At 42.8% G+C, this 24383-nt stretch overlaps 1 protein-coding gene across 4 annotated transcripts in view; it reads left to right on the forward strand.

The window, feature by feature from the left end:
- The window catches only part of g6fl (g6f-like), a 71652-nt gene that overhangs the window by 37558 nt on the left and 9711 nt on the right, over positions 1-24383 (forward strand). For all 4 annotated transcript variants that reach the window (XM_061914810.1, XM_061914809.1, XM_061914811.1 and 1 more), the window contains exon 6: positions 16543-16791. In XM_061914810.1, the coding sequence (XP_061770794.1) occupies positions 16543-16791 (249 nt within the window). The remainder of the gene's footprint in view (positions 1-16542; positions 16792-24383) is intronic.

Raw genomic sequence — 24383 nt, forward strand, 5'->3', positions numbered from 1 at the left:
GTAGACTGCAATATGACTCAAGTAAACAACACCAAAATGAAGTAAGTTCCATTGAAAATATAGAACATTACACACGGCGCTGCAAAATCTATCAAAATGTTTTAGTACGACTTCGATAAGCTATGAAGCCGCACCGCTTGATGGATTGTACTATGCTTCAACATACGGTTATTATTATGGTGTTTGTATAAGGTCAGACGTATTATCTGCTGTTCATTTTAGAAAAAAAAATATGACCCCTTTAATGCGCCCATTAATCCTTAGACCCGCTCATCGGCAGTGGGCCTTATAATCCGGGGCGCCCTATGATCCGGAAAATACGGTACATCCCCGCCATGCCTCCTTGGGTTGATTTCACATTTTCAGGACTTATGCAGATCTGAAATACACAAAAACAGGTATTAAAAGTTAAAAAACAGTTGGTTCTGCATAGTAGCTAATAACTAAAAACACTTCAATCAACAATTTGTCATTGAAATAAATAATCAATTGAATCGCTGCTTAGCCCCCCAAAAAACAAAACAGCACATTCAAAAAAATTTGTTTTACTTTTACGTAAATATTGTACAATGTATAAAAACAATACAATATTCCATCCATCCATCCATGCATCATCTTCCGCTTATCCGAGGTCGGGTCGCGGGGGCAGCAGCCTAAGCAGGAAAGCCCAGACTTCCCTCTCCCCAGCCACTTCGTCTAGCTCTTGCTGGGGGATCCAGAGGCGTTCCCAGGCCAGCCGGGAGACATAGTCTTCCCAACGTGTCCTGGGTCTTCCCCGTGGCCTCCTACCGGTTGGACGTGCCCTAAACACCTCCCTAGGGAGGCGTTCGGGTGGCATCCTGACCAGATACCCGAACCACCTCATCTGGCTCCTCTCCATGTGGAGGAGCAGCGGCTTTACTTTGAGTTCCTCCCGGATGGCAGAGCTTCTCACCCTATCTCTAAGGGAGAGACCCGCCACCCGGCGTAGGAAACTCATTTGGGCCGCGTGTACCCGTGATCTTATCCTTTTGGTCATGACCCAAAGATCATGACCATAGGTGAGGATGGGAACGTAGATCGACCGGTAAATTGAGAGCTTTGCCTTCCGGCTCAGCTCCTTCTTCACCACAACGGATCGGTACAACGTTCGCATTACTGAAGACACCGCACCGATTCGCCTGTCGATCTCACGATCCACTCTTCCCTCACTGGTGAACAAGATTCCTAGGTACTTGAACTCCTCCACTTGGGGCAGGGTCTCCTCCCCAACCCGGAGATGGCACTCCACCCTTTTCCGGGCGAGAACCATGGACTCGGACTTGGAGGTGCTGATTCTCATTCCGGTCGCTTCACACTCGGCTGCGAACCGATCCAGCGAGAGCTGAAGATCCCGGTCAGATGAAGCCATCAGGACCACATCATCTGCAAAAAGCAGAGACCTAATCCTGCGGCCACCAAACCGGAACCCCTCAACGCCTTGACTGCGCCTAGAAATTCTGTCCATAAAAGTTATGAACAGAATCGGTGACAAAGGGCAGCCTTGGCGGAGTCCAACCCTCACTGGAAATGTGTCCGACAATACAATATTATTTAGTACAAACAATTGCAGTATTTTTGTGGACAAAAAAGAAATAATAATGTATAGTGTGTACTTCTAGAGTGTCTCCTTCTAGCTGCTTTGCTGCTTAACACATCAACAGCAGCCTTTCCATATTTTCATGGATAAATGTTCCGATATGTTATTATTGACTGATGTTAAGCTCATTCTGCTTCAGTATGGTGCAGACGAGAAGTGATACTCTCAAATAGTTCACCTAGTCCACCACACGCTCACTCGTGTTTTTGATAGTTTATTTTTATCTAACACACGGAATACCACTTTTTTCCTTCCAATGCTTGGGAAAACAAAGGTGCTTTAAACATGTATAACTGTAAGCTAATTCCCGTGAGTAAGACGAGGTGTTGTGGGTTCACTGTGACATTGTGACTAAATGCAGAACAATTAGCCGAGAGACAGCTCTTATCTCCAAACACTCTTAAGTTACGTACCACTGTAATTACTGTTAATGACATTCGTGGCTCCTCCTATGAGTTGCGGTCAAAAATGCTGTGGAATACATGCAAGCATTCACATATTACAAATATCCTCAAAGTATTATAGTCATTTGACAAATGATCAATAACTTATGACCAATGCCCTTGCAGAGAGTCAATCCCGATTAATTAGAGGTACAACTTTGAGAGGGGTTAAAAATAGCACTACCCTGTGGTGTATATTTTGGAAAAATGCTAGGACAGGCAACACAGTAAAGGTGCTTGTCTGCAACTTTTATGTGCAGCAAGCAGTTGAGAAGTAACAGTTATCTTTTACTCTATCAAAAAATAATCCATCCAGCAAAAGGCACTGCAGAAAGAGGTTTTGACAACGCTGGACAAAAGCTTCACCAAATCATACAAAAAAGCGCAACCCAACACTTTACAGAACATTCACCTGGAAAACAAGCGGTTAACCGAACTGGACATTGAGGACAGGGTGGACGCCACAGCCAACAAGGAAGCCTTCATCACATTGAAGGACCACAAACCCAACTTTGCAAATAACCCAACATGCCGACTAATAAATCCAACTAAATCTGAAATAAGAAAAATCAGCAAAATAATCCTGGACAGAATCAACACAAAAATCAAGGACAAAACACCACTCAACCAATGGAGAAATACGGCAGCAGTAATCAGATGGTTCAACAACATCCGAGACAAACAACAACACAACTTTATCTCCTTCGACATCAAAGAATTTTACCCTTCCATCACACAAGACCTACTGACCCAAGCACTAAACTTCGCCTCGGACTACGACTCAATCACAGGCAACGAAAGAAACATCATCATCCACGCAAAGAACTCCATACTCATCCACAACAGTACACCATGGCAAAAAAAGAACAATTCAACATTTGACGTTACTATGGGGAGTTTTGACGGAGCAGAAATGTGTGAACTCGTTGGGAGTTTCCTCCTCTCCCAGCTTGCTAGCCTCAACCTGAACCTTGGTATTTACCGTGATGACGGACTGGCAGTGTGCCGCCCTCGCCAAGGAGCAGCGAGAACACCAAGAAGCGCATATGCCAAATCTTCAAAGAAAACGGCCTACGGATCACGATTGAAGCCAACAAGCAAACCGTCAACTTCCTCGACGTCACTTTCAACCTGAGAAATAACAGCTACCAACCATTCACCAAACCCAACACAACACTCCAATACGTGCACCATGACAGCAACCACCCACCCACCACCACCAAAAGAATACCTACCGGAATAAATAAAAGGCTATCGATGCTGTCATCTAGCAAAGCTGAATTTGACCAAGCAACCCCCCCGTACCAGAAAGCACTTGATGAAAGCGGATACAACTTCACCCTCACCTATGAACCCACGCCAGGAAACCAAACAAAAAAGAGCAGAAAACGAAACAACATCATCTGGTACAACCCCCCATTCAGCAAAAACGTCTCAACCAATATCGGCCACAAGTTCCTCACTCTGATCGACAAACACTTCCCCAAAGGCAACACCCTAAGAAAAAGCTGATGGAATAATCACAAGGCCTCCTTTAGAAACCAGACTTTGCGGAATTCAACAGAACTCAGCAAGCACATTTGGAACCTCAAAGACAATAATGTTCAATATTCAATAACATGGCAAATTCTTGCATCCAGCACACCTTACAACAGTGGTAATAAAAGATGCAACCTATGCTTAAAAGAGAAACTTTATTATATATCATCCAGACCTGTCATCCCTCAACAAGCGCAGTGAAATCATTTCAACATGCCGCCACAGACGGAAACACCTCCTTGGTAACACATGAGCCAATCACCACCCACTCTGTGCCCTATATAAACCATTGTATGTGAATGTTTACATTAAAATCTCCTGATGATTGAGGGAACCCCTCATGAAACACTTCTGTAGAGATGAAGTAGTCTTGTGATTTTTCCCACACCTACATATTGCGCTCTACCACGGTATCGAGCACTATTCTCTGGATAATCCAATCAAGACATAAATATATATATATATATATATATATATATATATTATTTCATGTATATATTCAAATAGATAGCCAGGCCGGCCACATTCTTTTAACCCTCAGTCAAAGAGTTTGGGGACACCTATAGAGGTTCCAAAGAAAAAATAAAATGTTGTCCTCTACAGCGGTTTGTACCTTGTCTCATAAAACTCAGCAAGCTGTCAATTTTACAGATTGACCGTTTCAGATTTATTTTCCAGTTGCATTGCTCGAAGCAGGGAAATAAAATTCCAAAAAGGGAGACGCATTGTCTTCTCAGGATGAGGGCCCGTCCTTGATCTGCCATTCGAGAGAGGTTTCCATGGCAACGGTCCTGTGATTTTGATGGATGCCACTCATAAACCCGCCTCGCCCCAGTGTGCATTATTATGTGTGTGACGTTAGAACTAACCATTTACAGTTCTACCTAATGATATACTCTCATAATTAGATGATAGTTAGCATGCGGAAATAGGTTGGGAAGTGTACGTGCATGTTTGTAATTTGTGTGAATAGGAAAAAGAATAAATTGCCCCAGGTCAGGTATTTTGATGAGATTTTGAGGAGCTCACCAAAAGGTCAAAACAAAGAAAAAATGTGTAAATAAAAAGGGGTACAATTTTTAGTTTTTAAAGGCCTACTGGAATGAGATGTTCTTATTTAAAGGGGGATAGCAGCTCCATTCTATGTGTCATACTTCATCATTTCGCCATATTGCCATATTTTTGCTGAAAGGATTTAGTAGAGAACATCCACCATAAAGTTTGCAACTTTTGGTCGCTAATAGAAAAGCCTTGCCTGTACCGGAAGTAGCAGAGGATGTGCGCGTGACGTCACGGGTTGTGGAGCTCCTCACATCTGAACATTGTTTACAATCATGGCCACCAGCAGGGAGAGCGATCCGGACCGAGAAAGCGACGATTACCCCATTAATTTAAGCGAGGATGAAAGATTTATGGATGAGGAAAGTGAGAGTGAAGGACTAGAAAAAAAAAGACAGGGCAGTGGGAGTGATTCAAATGTTATTAGACACAAATTACTAAGATAATTCTGGAAAATCCCTTATCTGCTTATTGTGTTACTAGTGTTTTAGTGAGATTATATGGTACCTGAAAGTCGGAGGGGTGTGGCCACGTGTGTGGTGACCGCCAGTGTCTCCTGTGGGAGGAAGTAAGAGAGTCCGCAGCTGCAGGAGGACGCAAGCTCAGCTCTTGTCTATGGTAAGAGCCGACTTATTACCATAATTTTCTCACCGAAACCTGCCGGCTGACATGTGGTCGGGAACCGTGTTCGCTTGACCGCTCTGTTCCATAGTAAAGCTTCACCTTCGGGAATGTAAACACGGAAACACCGGCTGTGTTTGTGTTGCTGAAGGCAGCTGCAATACACCGCTTCCAACCTACATCTTTCTTCTTTGACGTCTCCATTATTAATTGAACAAATTGCAAAAGATTCAGTAACACAGATGTCCAAAATACTGTGTAATTATGCGATTAAAGCAGGCGACTTTTAGCCATGAGCGGTGCTGGAAGAACATGTCCTCTACAACCAGTGATGTCACGCACACGCGTCATCATAAGCGTCATCATTCCGCGACGTTTTCAACAGGAAACTTCGCAGGAAATTTAAAAAATTGCAATTTAGTAAAGTAAAGCGGCCGTATTGTCATGTGTTGCAATGTTAATATTTCATCATTGATATATAAACTATCAGACTGTGTGGTGGCTAGTAGTGGCTTTCAGTAGGCCTTTAACCTTTTAGAGCAGGGGTCTCAGACACGCGACCCGTGGGCCAATTACGGCCTGCGAGACGTTTTCTTGCGGCCCCCAACTTAATATGAAAGTTTCATGTTAGTGCGGCCCGCGAGTTTTGTTTGAATGGTGTGGTATGTGGCGGGGGGGTCGCTGGAGCCTATCTCAGCTGCGTTTCGGGCGGAAGGTGGGGTACACCCTGAACAAGTCGTCTTTCATAACATGTACAAACCCAGTTTCCATATGAGTTGGGAAATTGTGTTAGATGTAAATATAAACAGAATACAATGATTTGCAAATCCTTTTCAAGCCATATTCAGTTGAATATGCTACAAAGACAACATATTTCATGTTCAAACTCATAAACTTTATTTTGTGTGCAAATAATCATTAACTTAGAATTTCATGGCTGCAACACGTGACAAAGAAGTTGGGAAAGGTGGCAATAAATACTGATAAAGTTGAGGAATGCTCATCAAACACTTATTTGGAACATCCCACAGGTGTGCAGGCTAATTGGGAACAGGTGGGTGCCATGATTGGCTATAAAAACAGCTTCCCAAAAAATGCTCAGTCTTTCACAAGAAAGGATGGGGCGAGGTACACCCCTTTGTCCACAACTGTGTGAGCAAATAGTCAAACAGTTTAAGAACAACCTTTCTCAAAGTGACATTGCAAGAAATTTAGGGATTTCAACATCTACGCTCCATAATATCATCAAAAGGTTCAGAGAATCTGGAGAAATCACTCCACGTAAGCGGCATGGCCGGAAACCAACATTGAATGACCGTGACCTTCCATCCCTCAGACGGAACTGTATCAAAAACCGACATCAATCTCTAAAGGATATCACCACATGGGCTCAGGAACACTTCAGAAAACCACTGTCACTAAATACAGTGGAAACGGGGTTTGTATTATTAATCTCTGGTATTTTAGTTTATTTCATGTGGAGCACTCTTATTTTTACTTCCATTTCTGGTTTGCCTCTATTTTTCCTGTCCGGGCGCTGGCTTCCTCACCTGTTCCTGATTGGCAACTAGGATGCACCTGTTCCCGGTTGCCAATCAGGATGGTTTATGTCAGGGGTGTCCAAAGTTTGTCCCACAACTAATCGTTTACCGGCCCGCCACACATTTTGCAAATTTGCAAAATTGATAGTATTGCAAAAATAAAAAAATAAAAACATAAAAAAAAAGTGGAATGATAAATCTAATTTGGAAAAAGTGGCAATGTTGACACAAAGCTGCCATGCTGGCAGTTTTTTCCCCCCTTTTGTCTTTATATATTTTTTTTCCATTGCTCAGAAAAAAGGACAAAAAAATCTATGTTATAATAAATTATCACTTAAATATTATCACTTTAAAATGTTTTATGTGGAAAAAATATTGCATATGTTGTGTGGTTGCCGTATAAAAACATCAAAGTTTTGACAAAAGAGCATAAAACAAACAAAATAATAGTTCAAACTTCAAATCGACAGATATATCGGAAGTTGATCTTGAAATTTAAGTGTTAAAAGTAAAAAAAAATCACTTTATGAGTGGGGAACCTTTCGGATCTCAAATATATTTAGTAGGATTTTATTTAACTTTTTGCTGTGATTACTTAAAAATATTAAATAATTAAAATCAATGGTGTCCTGCATTATTAATCTTTGAGGGCTTTAATTGCTAAATAAAGGAACTCTCCTGAAGGAATCAATAAAGTACTATCTATCTATCTATCTATCTATCTATCTATCTATCTATCTATCTATCTATCTATCTATCTATCTATCTATCTATCTATCTATCTATCTATCTATCTATCTATCTATCTATCCATCTATCTATCTATCTATCTATCTATCTATCTATTTATCTCTATCTATCCATCTATCCATCCATCCATCCATCTATCTATCTAAATACTGTATATTTCAGTTTTACTATAAAAAACAAAGTTGTCTTTGACAGAAAAGGCATAAAACCTTATTTGTTTTACTTTATATCAACCTCAAGTTGATATAGAGATTTACTGTAAGCATTAAATAAAAAATAATAATAATTTAACTTATTTTTAACATTTTAGTGACTGAGACCCTCTATGCTCCCCAGGAGCCCTAAAGATTAAAAAAAAATCCATATATTTTGTTATGGTTTGAAAATGAAAAATATCAAAATGCCCCAAGCATGCTTAAATTTTTCCGTGTGCGGCCCTCTGTGGAAAAAATGTGGACACCCCTGGTTTATGTGCCTCTTGACCTGCGTTCATTGTATCTTCATGTTCCGTCTCCCGTATCTGTAAGGTTTTGCTGCTCGTTCCTGCCATTTGTTTGTGATTTACTACTCATTTTTATATTGTTCAATTGTTCAATTGCAATGTGTTTCCTATAACAAAAAAACACTTTGGAAGCCCCTGGCCCAACCCCCAACAACAAAGGGTCCAGACATGATTGTGAAACAGAGCAACCACCAAACTCAAGCAGTTATTTTAAGGTCAGGTGAATTTTGCAGCAGTTTGAGCTGTTGCCTGGCAACCTCTTATTGTGACTCTGGCAGAAGCGCTGCACCTGGTAGGAGAAGGCGCCAAAAAAGAGAAAAAGAAAAGTATTTTGTAAAGTTGCTGTGTTTCAACGCTGTGGTGAGATGAGGTCTTGAATTTTTCATGACGAGCTCTTCAGGTGGCGGTGGTTGTTTGTTGTGTTGTCTAATTTTATGCTGAACTGAGACAAACACTTCCTCACGCTGGCTTGCTTATTATTTCACTGGAATTCATTTAAATGTATTTATGTTTTTTACACTTCATGAGTCTTCCATGGGGGGCTTCACGGTGGCAGAGGGGTTAGTGCGTCTGCCTCACAATACGAAGGTCCTGCAGTCCTGGGTTCAAATCCAGGCTCGGGATCTTTCTGTGTGGAGTTTGCATGTTCTCCCCGTGACTGCGTGGGTTCCCTTCGGGTACTCCGGCTTCCTCCCACTTCCAAAGACATGCACCTGGGGATAGGTTGATTGGCAACACTAAATGGTCCCTAGTGTGTGAATGTGAGTGTGAATGTTGTCTGTCTATCTGTGTTGGCCCTGTGATGAGGTGGCGACTTGTCCAGGGTGTACCCCGCCTTCCGCCCGATTGTAGCTGAGATAGGCGCCAGCGCCCCCCGTGACCCCGGAAGGGAATAAGCGGTAGAAAATGGATGGATGGAGTCTTCCATGGAAGGAAATTCAAAACTAATATTTGTTCTTATTTATTTGTTTATTTGACAGGGACAGTACAATTAAACATTCCTACACATAGAGCTGGACCATATGGCCTTTTTTTATTATCTCAATATTTTTAGACCATATCACGATACACAATATGTATCGCGATATTTTGCCTTGATGCATATAATGACAGCAGTATGATTATTCTATGTGTCTACATTCAACCATTCTTCTTAATACTGCATTAATATATGCTACTTTTAAACTTTCATGCAGAGAGGGAAATCACAACTAAGTCAATTGACCAAAAGTGTATTTATTAAACAGTTATTAAGCAGTGGCACAAACATTCATGTCATTTCAAAACAGAAAGTGCGAGATTGTCAGAGACATTTTAAAACAAGCTATGAGTGCACTTTTGTGCATGATGTCACTAAGATGACATATCAAAACACTAAATTAAAGTACACTTTTTGTACAGAACGCCATTAAAATAGTTTAAAACAAATGAAGTGCACTTTTGTGCATGATGTCACACAAGATATTTCAATAACTGTCTAATTAAAATGAGCTGCATAATAGGAAATCAAATAGTGTATGTCCTTGTGTACGTGAGAATGGTTGCCTCAGCATTTTGTTGGCGTGGCACCGGACGGAGATGTTGACATGCAGAGTTTCAAGCACTCTTCGTTCTCTAGCAGGTGACTTTTCAAATGATGCTACATATTAGCAGTAATGCTACTTTTTGTAGCAACGCTTTTGCCCCACACTTGACAAATTACGGTTGTCTGTTCAACATATTTCCTCTTCAAACCAAACGATGGAAACCCTGCTTCATTTGTTACGAGATTGGCACCTTCTTTCTCTCATATTACGACTCGCACCACAGCTAACGTTACCCATGCTGCTACCTCTGTGCTCCGCGAGGGCGTATACGTATGTGACCTATGTAAGAAGGTGTGCTTGTTTTATGTCTCTGTGAGGAGGAGAGACAACAAAGAGTGAAGAAGAGCCTGTAGTGTAATGCCAGCAGCTAAAAGCAACTGCGTGAGAACGTATACTCAAATATCACGTTATAGTCATTTTCTATATCGCACGGAGACAAACCCGCGATATATCGCGTATATCGATATATCGCCCAGCCCGAGCTACGCACATAGGTAACATTAGTCTAGGTACATAAGAATATACACGATGACAAATGTAGAAATATTCCATGAATACAAAGCAGGTAGCAGACCAGTCATTAGTTAGTTCAGGTCAAGTTTATGCTTGAGTTTTTAAAAATGAAGATTCAAGTAATTACAAGCAATGCAATTCCTTAGATGTCAATCAAATATACATGGATTTTTACCGTTAAGACCAGACCTGGGAAAATACGACCCGCGGCCCACATTGGGTCTGATAAGATTTTCAATCCGACCCGTTGGACATTCTGCATATTTTTTTTTAGGCCTTTAACATCAAAACTATTGCCGCCATTATGATGTGCAGTGCTGTTTTTAAATGAGCGTAAGTCTTGAACTACAGAAAGTATTTCAATGGTTAAAATATGCGCTTTTGGGTGTTCTACCAGTTATTACGGTAATCTACGTCACAGCAGCTCAGATGAGGAACAGAGCATAATGGGCGGGGTTTGATTGGGAGAGTGAGACGTCTACCAACTTCGCCACGCCGTCCCCCATCTATTAAAGAGACAAGAAGCAAGGAACCATGCAGGGACAGAGTTCAATTTAGCTCATGAGGAGAACGCATGGAGCTGCACACTTAGTCACAGTCTCGCCCTACGCTCTAAGGTTCAGCTCTCGCGTCCCTCTATTTATTCAGCATCAAAACATTTGAATTAGCTATTTTTTCTCTTCTTTTTTCGGTTGAATTATGAATTTTAAAGAGTTGAAATTGAAGATAAACTATGTTTCGTGTTTTCTCCTCTTTTAAACCGTTCAATTAAGTGTTTTTTTCATAATTTATTCTCTACAAAAAACCTTCCGTAGAAGGAAAAAAAATGTACGATGGACGGACAGCAATACCCTTTTTTTTAATATATATTTATCTGTTTCTATATATATTTATTGTGAGAAATCATTAAGATGATCAGTGTTCCCACAAAGATAAATATATCATTAATTATTAATAATAACATAGAGTTAAAGGTAAATTGAGCAAATTGGCTATTTCTGGCAATTTATTTAAGTGTGTATCAAACTGGTAGCCCTTGGCATTAATCAGTACCCAAGAAGTAGCTCTGGGTTTCAAAAAGGTTGGTGACCCCTGGTCTACACACTCCTGACACTTCTGATTGCTCACTTCTTGCCATAGTTTCATGTTTTTCACGTCACAGTAAGTGTAGTTTGGTTTCATGTCCTTAGTTGGTTTATGTGTTAGTTTTGTTCCTGCGTTGTTTGTTCCCCGCCTCGTGCGCGCCCTTTGTTTTTGTGGTACTTGAGTGTTAAAATTAAAATATGTCATTACCTTCACGCCGTGTCCGGTCCAGTCGCTTTGCACCACGGGAAAAAAAACCTCACCAAAGTCATCATCTCATCCACAGAGTTGTGCTCTTCTGGTATCACCTGCAGACATTTCTCTCTGAATGAATCAAGCCAGAGTCTTGAGTTTCCATCGTTTGTCTTTCTTTTCCATCTCAGATACCGTCATGTTGTTTACAAAATACAAAGACGTGAACGGGGATTGGAATCTGTTGCGTGGCTTTCCATCGGCAACAGGTGGTGGCCCAGGTGCTCAGGGTAGACAATAGTGTCTGCCTGGTAAGTTGCTTTGGACAAAAGTATCCAAATTCCATCAAAGTAAATGTAAATGGCTTAATGGCTGTAACTATACTAAAAGGAAAACATGCATACCCCCATTACATCTGTCAGGTTCAAACACTGATGACATCTATTAAACAGACAAGAAGCAAGGAATCATGCAGGGACAGAGTTCAATTTAGCTCATGAGGAGAACGCATGGAGCTGCACACTTAGTCACAGTCTCGCCCTATGCTCTAAGGTTCAGCTCCTGTCCCTCTATTTATTCAGGAGTTCCAGTCAACATCACTGAGGCCAACTCTAAAAGGACTGGTCACATATATCATGCAAAGCAGACCCAGGACTCACAATACGTGACAGAATGTGCTGGGGCCTTGTGATTTCGCCTTTTCTCTGCTTCATCTGCGTGCTGTTGACTTATCTTCATTGAGGTCCTTGAAGTCCTTGGCTGTTAGCGGGCTAAAACAAAGATAACATTTGTGGCTGAAGCCACCCCTCAGACAAGAAGTTTTGTCCTTGCACAGATACAAAAGTCTAACTTGAGCACAATAGCCATTAACTATAGCAACGGACTTTAAGCATACTAAAGTAGTGTGATAATATATGCGTGACTATTTTGATTGATTGATTGATTGATTGATTGATTGATTGATTGATTGATTGATTGATAATTTTATTTGTAGATTGCACAGTACAGTACATATTCCGTACAATTGACCACTAAATGGTAACACCCCAATAAGTTTTTCAACTTGTTTAAGTCGGGGTCCACGTTAATCAATTCATGGTACAAATATATACTATCAGCATAATACAGTCATCACACAAGTTAATCATCATAGTATATACATTGAATTATTGACATTATTTACAATCCGGGGGGTGGGAAGAGGAGCTTTGGTTGATATCAGTACTTCAGTCATCAACAATTGCATCAACAGAGAAATGTGGACATTGAAACAGTGTAGGTGTGACTTAGTAGGATATGTACAGCCAGCAGAGAACATAGTGAGTTCACATAGCATAAGAACAAGTATATACATTAAAAAGTACATTTGATTATTTACATTAGGTTATTTACAATCCGGGGAGATGGGATGTGAATGGAGGAGGGTATTAGTAAAGGTTTGAAGTTGCCTGGAAGTGTGGTTTTAGAGCGGTTTTGAAGGAGGCTAGAGATGCACTTACTTTTACACCTGTTGGGAGTGCATTCCACATTGATGTGGCATAGAAAGAGAATGAGTTAAGACCTTTGTTGGATCAGAATCTGGGTTTAACGTGGTTTGTGGAGCTCCCCCTGGTGTTGTGGTTGTGGCGGTCATTTACGTTAAGGAAGTAGTTTGACTTCGGTATTAGGGAGGTGTAGCGGATTTTATAGACCAGGCTCAGTGCAAGTTGTTTGACTCCGTCCTCCACCCTGAGCCAGCCCACTTTGGAGAAGTGGGTTGGAGTGAAGTGTGATCTGGGGTGGAGGTCCAAAAGTAACCGGATTAGCTTGTTCTGGGATGTTTGGAGTCTAGATCTGAGGGTTTTGGAGGTGCTGGGGTACCAGGAGGTGCAAGCGTAATCGAAAAAGGGTTGAATGAGAGTTCCTGCTAGAATCTTCAAGGTGCTTTCGTTGACCAGAGAGGAGATTCTGTAGAATAATCTCATTCTTTGGTTGACCTTTTTGATTACCTTGGTTGCCATTTTATCACAGGAAAGATTAGCCTCTAGAATGGAACCTAGGTAGGTGACCTCATCTTTCCTGGTGATAACAATGTCACCCACTTTTATAGTGAAGTCACTGACTTTCTTAAGGTTGATATGGGACCCACATAGGATGGATTCCGTTTTACCTAAGTGTATGGATAGCTTGTCAGCGAGCCAGATGCAAATATTTAGGAGTTCAGCACTGAGGATTTGTTCCACCTGTGACTTGTCCTTGCCGGATACCAGCAGGGCCGAGTCATCCGCAAACAGGAACAATTCACAGTGGCATGCTGATGGCATGTCGTTTACATATATTAGGAACAGTAAAGGTCCTATTATACTGCCTTGGGGGACTCCTCAGCTTACTGAGAGGGGAGGGGCACCTCTACCACCTGTTTACTCCCCTCCAAGTAAGTATTCTAACATATTGCATTGTCTAAACATAACAACAAAGCTCATAGATTTAAAAACAAAACAACTGTTAATGTTCATCCATCCATCTTCTTCCACTTATCCGAGGTCGGGTCGTGGGGACAGCAGCCTAAGCAGGGAAACCCAGACTTCCCTCTCCCCAGCCACTTCGTCTAGCTCTTCCCGGGGGATCCCGAGGCATTCCCAGGCCAGCCGGGAGACATAGTCTTCCCAACGTGTCCTGGGTCTTCCCCGTGGCCTCCTACCGGTTGGACGTGCCCTAAACACCTACCTAGGGAGGCGTTCGGGTGGCATCCTGACCAGATGCCCGAGCCACCTCATCTGGCTCCTCTCCATGTGGAGGAGCAGCGGCTTTACTTTCAGCTCCTCCCGGATGGCAGAGCTTCTCACCCTATCTCTAAGGGAGAGACCCGCCACCCGGTGGAGGAAACTCATTTGGGCCGCTTGTACCCGTGATCTTATCCTTCCGGTCATGACCCAAAGCTCATGACCATAGGTGAGGATGAGAACGTAAATTGAGAGCTTTGCCTTCCGGCTCAGTTCCTTCTTCACCACAACGGATCGGTACAACGTCCGCATTACTGAAGACGCCGCACCGATCCGCCTGTCGATCTCACAATCCACTCTTCCCCCACTCGTGAACAAGACTCCTAGGTACTTGAACTCCTCCACTTGGGGCAGGGTCTCCTCCCCAACCCGGGGATGGCACTCCACCCTTTTCCGGGCGAGAACCATGGACTCGGACTTGGAGGTGCTGATTCTCATTCCGGTCGCTTCACACTCGGCTGTGAACCGATCCAGTGAGAGCTGAAGATCCCGGTCAGATGAAGCCATCAGGACCACATCATCTGCAAAAAGCAGAGACCTAATCCTGCAGCCACCAAACCGGAACCCCTCAATGCCTTGACTGCGCCTAGAAATTCTGTCCATAAAAGTTATGAACAGAATGGGTGACAAAGGACAGCCTTGGCGGAGTCCAACCCTCACTGGAAACGTGACCGACTTACTGCCGGCAATGCGGACCAAGCTCTGACACTGATCATACAGGGAGTGGACTATGTTCTGACACTGATCATACAGGGAGCGGACTGCCACAATCAGACAGTCCGATACCCCATACTCTCTGAGCACTCCCCACAGGACTTCCCGAGGGACACGGTCCAATGCCTTCTCCAAGTCCACAAAGCACATGTAGACTGGTTGGGCAAACTCCCATGCACCCTCAAGAACCCTGCCGAGAGTATAGAGCTGGTCCACAGTTCCACCACCAGGACTAAAACCACACTGTTCCGCCTGAATCCGAGGTTGGACTATCCGGCGTAGTCTCCTCTCCAGTACACCTGAATAAACCTTAGCGGGAAGGCTGAGGAGTGTGATCCCACCATAGTTAGAACACACCCTCTGGTCCCCCTTCTTAAAGAGAGGAACCACCACCCCGGTCTGCCAATCCAGAGGTACCGCCCCCGATGTCCACGCGATGCTGCAGAGTTGATGTTCATAAAAACTGCAAAAAAAAAAAACCCTTGGCAACATTTCACGCTTTCCAAACACACAGTGAAAAAAAAAAAGGATTCCTCCGCACGCATTCACAAAACAAAAAGCGAGGACATACATCCCCGTCACTGCGGCCTTGCAAGAGTTTACTAATCGAGTCCCTATGGCATCCATCACAGCTGCCGAGACATGAGTAGCCGATCCGTCACTGTCTGGCACAAGCTGGCACGTGTGCCTCCACCCACGCAGCAATCATGCGCCGCATATATTTTTACCCCACCTCATTACGAGTATCATTATGTCTGATTATACCTGCTGCCCTCCCGCGGAGGCTGGAGGTGGCCCACGCTGATCACTCTAATCAAGGCTGAAATGTGTGCTTTTTTATGCAGGAGTGCGGGGGGGGGGGGGCCTGCGGAGCTCGATTACGCCCAGATGGATTCTCATTTGGCTTTGATGAGACAATAAGCATCAGTCACAGTCAAGCAATACATTAGCAGCAAATCACTTTAATGAATATATATTATTTTGACCTCTGCCACTATTGTGCTCCCCCCCCCACATTGCCGCATGTCCCCTTAAAGGCCATTACTCCATATCTGTCCTCGACCTTTCTTCAGCCACGTCAAGCATTAAGTCACTTTCTCATCCTGCCTCTCGCTCCTTTGTCGGATGTTGCAGTCCTCTCTCGTCACATCGGGCGTCCAAGTTGGCCACTTCACCCTGTCACCGACTGGATGTACAAAGTGATAATGTTTTCAAAATATTCCTCATTAATTGCATCTTTCTAAGATAATTTTTCAAGATGTGAACAAATGATCCATAATTGATGAAACACAGATGATGTAGGATTATATATATCAGGTGTCTAACTCAAGGCCCGGGGGCCCGACATGGCCCGCCACATCAATCAATCAATTAATTCATGTTTATTTATATAAACCAACATCACAAGTGTCTTAAAGGGCTGCACAAATTAATTCATGTTTATTTATATAACCCTAAATCACAAGTGTCTTAAAGGGCTGCACAAACCACAACGGTATCCTCGGTAGAGCCCACATAAGGGCAAGGAAAAACTCAAATGAAAATGTAGCGCGTTACTACCCACCTTTAACCATTACCAATGTGGTCACCTCCTCTTTCAACCTTCTTCCCCACCACAGTGACCACCAGCCTCTCGGCCTCCAGGCTGGAGCTGGAGTGTGTCTACAGCGAGCTGTCGGAGGTCCGCAGTGCGACGTGGGAGCACCACAACAAGAGTCTCGGGCTACAAACCATGCGCAACGGCCTTGGAAGTGTGAAGACTTACATCCCCTTACCCGTCACCCCCGACACAGCTGGAAACTACACCTGTACCTTGCAGCTAACCAACGGCCAGGCGGTCAGCGCCACACACCTGGTCAAGCAGCAAGGTAGCCACACTAACTCGCCTGTTTTGTCACATTGCCTGGATTTGTGTTCTGTGCAAAAGGCACCAATCCAGAAAGAGGTGTGAGGAAATAAACAATAAAAAATAGGGTTTGTACCTTCCAGCATTAAAGGGAACATTATCAGCAGACCTATGTAAGCGTCAATATATACCTTGATGGTGCAGAAAAAAGACCATATATTTTTTTAACCGATTTCCGAAATCTAAATGGGTGAATTTTGGCGAATTAAACGCCTTTCTGTTTATCGCTCTGGAGGGGATGACGTCAGAATGTGACGTCGCCGAGGTAATACAGCCGCCATTTTTATTTTCAACACATTGTAAACATTGGGTCTCAGTTCTGTTATTTTCCGTTTTTTCGACTATTTTTTGGAACCTTGGTGACATCATGCCTGGTGGGTGTGTTGTCGGAGGGTGTAACAAAACTAACAGGGAGGGATTCAAGTTGCACCACTGGCCCCAAGATGCCAAAGTGTCTGCCGCCAGACCCCCATTGAATGTACCAGAGTGTCTCCACATTTGACCGGCGATGACAGACATGGCACAGAGATGTATGGATAACCTGCAGATGCATTTGCAACCATTAAGTCAACAAAATCACAGAGGTGAGTTTTGTTGATGTTGACTTATGTGCTAACCGGACATATTTGGTCACGGCGTGACTGCCAGCTAATCAATGCTAACATGCTACGCTAATCGACGCTAACATGCTATTTACCGGCGGTGCTAAAGCAGACATGGCACAGAGATGTATGGATAACCTGCAGATGCATTTGCAACTATATTACGTTTCCTTCCACCCACATTTAATGCGAAACAAACACTTACCAATCGACGGATTTAAGTTGCTCCAGTGTCACAAGATGCGAAAGTCCTGATCGTTTGGTCCGCACATTTTACCGGCGATGCTAACGCAGCTATTCGACCATGCTATGGCTATGAATAGCGTCAATAGCTATTTGCTCAATAGCTTCAGTTTCTTCTTCAATACTTTCATACTCCAACCATCTGTTTCAATACATGCGTAATCTGTTGAATCGCTTAAGTCGCTGAAATCCGAGTTTGAATCCGAGCTAATGTCGCTATATCTTGCTGTGCTATTCCCATTGTTTGTTTACATTGGCAGCACTGTGTGACGTCACAGGGAAATGGATAGTCTCATCGCAAATAGCGAAAATCAAGCACTTTAAAGCTTTTTTTAGGGATATTCGGAGACTGGTAAAATTTTGAAAAAAAACTTCAAAAAATACAACAAGCCACTGGGAACTGATTTTTATTGTTTTTAACCCTTTTGAAATTGTGATAATGTTCCCCTTTAATGGTGCCTTCACAGATGTGTAAGTTACCCATGCCTTGGCCACTAATGCACCCCCATACCATCACACATGCTGGCTTCTGAACTTTGCGTTGATAACAGTCTGAGTGGTTTGCATCCCCTTTGGTCCGGATGACACGATGTCGAATATTTCCATCAACAATTTGAAATGTGGACTCGTCAGAACACTTTTCCACTTTGCATCAGTCCATCTTAGATGATCTCAGGCCCAGAGAAGCCGGCGGTGCTTCTGGATGTTGTTGATAAATGGCTTTCGCTTTGCATAGTAGTGCTTTAACTTGCACTTACAGATGTAGCGACCAACTGTATTTAGTGACAGTGGTTTTCTGAAGTGTTCCTGAGCCCATGTGGTGATATCCTTTAGAGATTGATGTCGGTTTTTGATACAGTGCCGTCTGAGGGATGGAAGGTCACGGTCGTTCAATGTTGGTTTCCGGCCATGCTGCTTACGTGGAGTGATTTCTCCAGATTCTCTGAACCTTTTGATGATATTATGGAGCGCAGATGTTGAAATCCCTAAATTTCTTGCAATGTCACTTTGAGAAAGGTTGTTCTTAAACTGTTTGACTATTTGCTCACACAGTTGTGGACAAAGGGGTGTACCTCGCCCCATCCTTTCTTGTGAAAGACTGAGCATTTTTTGGGAAGCTGTTTTTATAGCCAATCATGGCACCCACCTGTTCCCAATTAGCCTGCACACCTGTGGGATGTTCCAAATAAGTGTTTGATGAGCATTCCTCAACTTTATCAGTATTTATTGCCATCTTTCCCAACTTCTTTGTCACGTGTTGCTGGCATCAAATTCTAAAGTTAATGATTATGTGCAAAAAAGAAAAAAAGTTTATGAGTTTGAACATCAAATATGTTGTCTTTGTAGCATATTCAACTGAATATGGCTTGAAAATTATTTGCAAATAATTTTATTCCGTTTATATTTACATCTAACACATTTTCCCACCTCATATGGAAACGGGGTTTGTACCTTTTGAGTCATAAAAGCTCCGTCTTTAGATGCCTGGCTTCCACGTCCGTTCGTACCGTCGCTGCATTACGATGAGCCCCCAGACTCCCTTTCCACGGTCTAAGTGATGCATCCGGCTTATCTGAACCAGGGGGGGGGGGGGCGGATCCATTTAGCTGTCACATCCTCCCGATCTCTTCCACGACACACAATAAGCTTGAATAATTTAGTCATTGTCGGAGGAGATATCCCCGGGGTTCTGTCTGCTTATGTCCACGTCTCGGCTATGAGAGAAGTAATGACCTTCATCGCTAATAAAAGCGGAGGTTAAGCATTGTGGATTTTTACGGCATGTTAAGACAAGCGGTAGAAAATGGATGGATGTTAAGAAAGCTGGCGAGAAGTAAACATTTGTATAGCCCAGGGGTTGGCAACCTTCAGCATACAAAGACCCATTTGAGCCCATTTGCCCTCAAATAAAACCCAACTAGAGCCGAAAACTCTGTTTATTCCTAAAATGACAAATACACCACTTATAGTTTTGTTACACGTATGCTATAGAATTTATGACATCAAACACTTGACAACGATTCACATTTTATTTCTGGGTGTAAGCAAATCACCAAATTATTTTGAACATTCGAAAAAAAATATACACACTGGTCCTTCCCTTAAAGCAGTGGTTCTCAACCTCTTTTCAGTGATGTACCCCCTGTGAACATGTTTTTAATTCAAGTACCCCCTAATCACAGCAAAGCATTTTTGGTTGAAAAAAAGAGATAAAGAAGTAAAATACAGCACTATGTCATCAGTTTCTGATTTATTAAATTGTATAACAGTGCAAAATATTGCTCATTTGTAGTGGTCTTTCTTCAACTATTTGGAAAAAAAGATATAAAAATAACTAAAAACTTGTTGAAAAATAAACAAGTGATTCAATTCTAAATAAATATTTCTCCACATAGAAGTAATCATCAACTTAAAGTGCCCTCTTTGGGGATTGTAATAGAGATCCATCTGGATTCATCAACTTACTTCTAAACATTTCTTCACAAAAAAATAAATCTTTAACATCAATATTTATGGAACATGTCCACAAAAAATCTAGCTGTCCACACTGAATATTGCATTGTTGTATTTCTTTTCACACTTTATGAACTTACATTCATATTTTGTTGAAGTATTATTCAATGAATATATTTATAAAGGATTTTTGAATTGTTGCTATTTTTAGAATATTTTTAAAAAATCTCACGTACCCCTTGGCATACCTTCAAGTACCCCCAGTGGTACGCGTACCCCCATTTGAGAACCACTGTCTTAATGAGTTTGTAAAAAATCAAGTCGCGCCAATATTCTGAAGGCATACAACTGCGGGATATTTCATTTGACTGCAGACCTGAGTGAGGTGTCGACAGCCTGTTTTCACGTCTGCTTTCCCACAATATAAACAGCGTGTCTGCCCAATGACGTTATTACTGTAGAATGATCGAGGGCGAGTTCTTGGTTTCTTATGTGGGTTTATTGTTAGGCAGTCTCATTAACGTCCTCCCAGCGCAGTAACAACACACAACAACAGCAGTCACGTTTTCGTCTGCCGTAAACAGCAATGTTGTGACTTTCTTAAACAGGCCAATACTGCCATCTACTGTACATGCATATGTGACAGTAACATCTACGGCAGGGGTCAGCAACCTTTTTGAAAGCAAGAGCTACTTCTTGGTTACTGATTAATGCGAAGGGCTACCAGTTTGATACACACTTAAATAAATTGCCAGAAATAGCCAATTTGCTCAATTTACCTTTAACTCTATGTTATTATTAATCCATCCATCCATCCATTTTCTACCGCTTATTCCCTTTCGGGGTCGCGGGGGGCGCTGGCGCCTATCTCAGCTACAATCGGGCAGAAGGCGGGGTACACCCTGGACAAGTCGCCACCTCATCGCAGGGCCAACACAGATAGACAGACAACATTCACACTCACATTCACACACTAGGGCCAATTTTTTTAGTGTTGCCAATCAACCTATCCCCAGGTGCATGTCTTTGGAGGTGGGAGGAAGCCGGAGTACCCGGAGGGAACCCACGCAGTCACGGGGAGGACATGCAAACTCCACACAGAAAGATCCCGAGCCCGGGATTGAACCCAGGACTGCAGGACCTTCGTATTGTGAGGCAGACGCACTAACCCCTCTGCCACCGTGAAGCCGTTATTATTAATATTTAATGATATTTATCTTTGTGGAAACACTGATCATCTTAAATATTTCTCACAATAAATATGGAATTGAACCTAATGGTTAGAGTGTCCTGAGATCGGTAGGTTGTAAGTTCAAACCAAAGACTATATAAAAAAAAATGGGACCCATTGCCTCCCTGCTTGGCACTCAGCATCAAGGGTTGGAATTGGGGGTTAAATCACCATAAATGATTCCCGGGCGCGGCACCGCTGCTGCCCACTGCTCCCCTCACCTCCCAGTGGGTGAACAAGGGGATGGGTCAAATGCAGAGGACACATTTCACCACACCTAGTGTGTGTGTGACAATCATTGCTACTTTAACTTTAACTTTATATATTTTTGATGTCATGTTTTAAATAGGGCTTCATGGTGGCAGAGGGGTTAGTGCGTCTGCCTCACAATACGAAGGTCCTGCAGTCCTGGGTTCAAATCCAGGCTCGTGATCTTTCTGTGTGGAGTTTGCATGTTCTCCCCATGAATGCGTGGGTTCCCTCCGGGTACTCCGGCTTCCTCCCACCTCCAAAGACATGCACCTGGGGATAGGTTGATTGGCAACACTAAATGGTCCCTAGTGTGTGAATGTTGTCTGTCTATCTGTGTTGGCCCTGTGATGAGGTGGCGACTTGTCCAGGGTGTACCCCGCCTTCTGCCCAATTGTAGCTGAGATAGGCGCCAGTGCCCCCCGCGACCGCAAAAGGGAATAAGCGGTAGAAAATGAATGGATGGATGTTTTGAATAGGTTAAAATCCAAACTACACTTTTCTAGCTGTAAATATAGTCCTCCCCTCTTAACCACGCCCCCCACCCCCACCTCCCGAAATCGGAGGTCTCAAGGTTGGCAAATATGGCGACAGGGGATTAGACTAACACTCTCAGCTGCGTCATCTACGCACCTGTCGGTAATCTCGAAGCCGGTTCTGCCACACCCCGCTTCGCTGCAGGTCCGCAGGCCACGCCCACCACAATTTGTTAATTCCACGACTGCATATATCGGTATCGGTTGATATCAAAATCGGTAATTAAGAGTTGGAAAATATCGGAACATCAGATATTGGCAAAAAAGCCATTATGGGACATCTGTATTACTAAGAAATGTTACTGGGAGCAGAGTCTGTATCTCATGTAGAAAATGTTTGTTGTATGCAGCGTGCCTGCAGCTAAATCAAAGAATGTTACGACTATAATTGCAGAAGCTGGAAGAAGATGTAACTTCAACATGAAATGTGGTGTTTATTGCCACGCATCACTTGGGCTGGGAGCTATATGTTTATGCAGTCTTTTAAATGAGAAAGCTCCTCGAAGATGTAACTTCCGCAGGGAACCCGCCTCTTTGCACTGATATACAGCCCCCCCCCCCCCCCCCCGGGCCCCTCACCCCCGCACCACCCACCTCCACCTCATTTGAGGTGGAAGCGATGAGATAAAATGTGAATGGAGGTAAAGAAAAGGTGTGAAGATGAGGAGAGAGAGAGAGAGAAAACGCATTTCTGCCTCACTTCCCCCTGCAGCTGATTAGCATAATTCAGGTGTTAAAGCTGGCATGGAGAACAGTGCGGGTCAGCCCGCGGGGTCAGCGCCCGCCACCGTATTCCATTAGCACATCCTCGCCAATCAATTAGAGCTCACACGGACTGTTATGATAGATGGCTTTGAAGGTGGCTAATGGCGGCGACACGGTGGCGAAGGTGACGCCCGTGGGCCGTTTCTTTTACAAACAGAATTTGTCAAACGTGGATAAGGGCGATTGTCACTTGAACAAGGTCAGTGTCCCGCCGCATAAATTGTGCATTGAGGGCCGTAATCACGCTAAAAGTCCTACCGCGGGGACCCAAGGGTCTGATTTCGTTCATCGTAAGGCTCAATTACAGCCGTCTCTGTGGAAACCGGCGCTCTCTTCTGTGTTTGACAGCACCCACAGGAGATGTGTTGGACAAAACTGATGTCGCCGCCATTATGCAAACGCACTTGACGGGTTTCATCTCATACGTCATCTCTCTGGCAGCATGTTCTTCGCCCTGACTCTTCCAACGCAGACAGATGTTTACTTTAGACAAGCCTGTGTTCAACTTGCACGGGGGACTTTTAGCGCAGCGTTAATGTCTTTATTCATGCTTGAACAATATGAAAGCCTACAGCTAGGGGGCAGCAGTGCTCCAACTAATCAACAGGTTGCCGGTAGAAGAAATATACACGCAGGAATATTTCTGTCGGCTGGGGGCAGTCATGACCAGGGGCATAGAAGTGGGGATAATGTACCGGGGCCCCAAGCTCAAGGGGGCTGCTGTGGGCTTTTGTCAATTTTAAGGATTTGTACATACGTTATTAAAAAATGTTTATATATAATGACTTTAACTTTAACATAATAAGGTTGCTTGAATCAAATTAATCAGTGTTATCAGGTGGCCACTATCTATCTATATATATATATATGCATGTATGTATATATTTCATTTCATTTTTATTTATCTCATTCATTGATGTGCGTTTACAACAATACATAATTACATCACAATTATACAATTTAAATTCACACAATTCCTGAGAAGGAGCAGGATGAAGAAAATTTTATAATTTCCTGCCCCCTTTGACATTGTACATTATCTTACTTCATGAATATCATTTAGGCCGACACATATACCCAAATGTAATGAAACAATCAAAAACAAAAAACACAAGAAAAACAAAACAAGTACAAAACTTCATAAAGTATAAACCAAACCAAGAAAATAAATATATAATATACACCTCACGGAATGATACAGAGCAAATACAAAACCAGACAAAAAATAAGTAAAATAATAAATAAAAAACAAAATGTAAACACTTCTGGCTGTCTATATGATCTTATTGTTCTATCTTTATATATTTTTTTCAATTGGAATGTCTGTGTATGTATATATATATGTATATATATATATGCATGTATGTATATATGTGTATATATATGTATATACATATACATATATGTGTGTGTATGTATATATCCATCCATCCATCCATTTTCTACCGCTTATTCCCTTTTGGGGTCGCGGGGG

Source organism: Nerophis ophidion, linkage group LG11 (assembly GCF_033978795.1).
Source record: "Nerophis ophidion isolate RoL-2023_Sa linkage group LG11, RoL_Noph_v1.0, whole genome shotgun sequence".
Classification (NCBI taxonomy): Eukaryota; Metazoa; Chordata; class Actinopteri; order Syngnathiformes; family Syngnathidae; genus Nerophis; species Nerophis ophidion.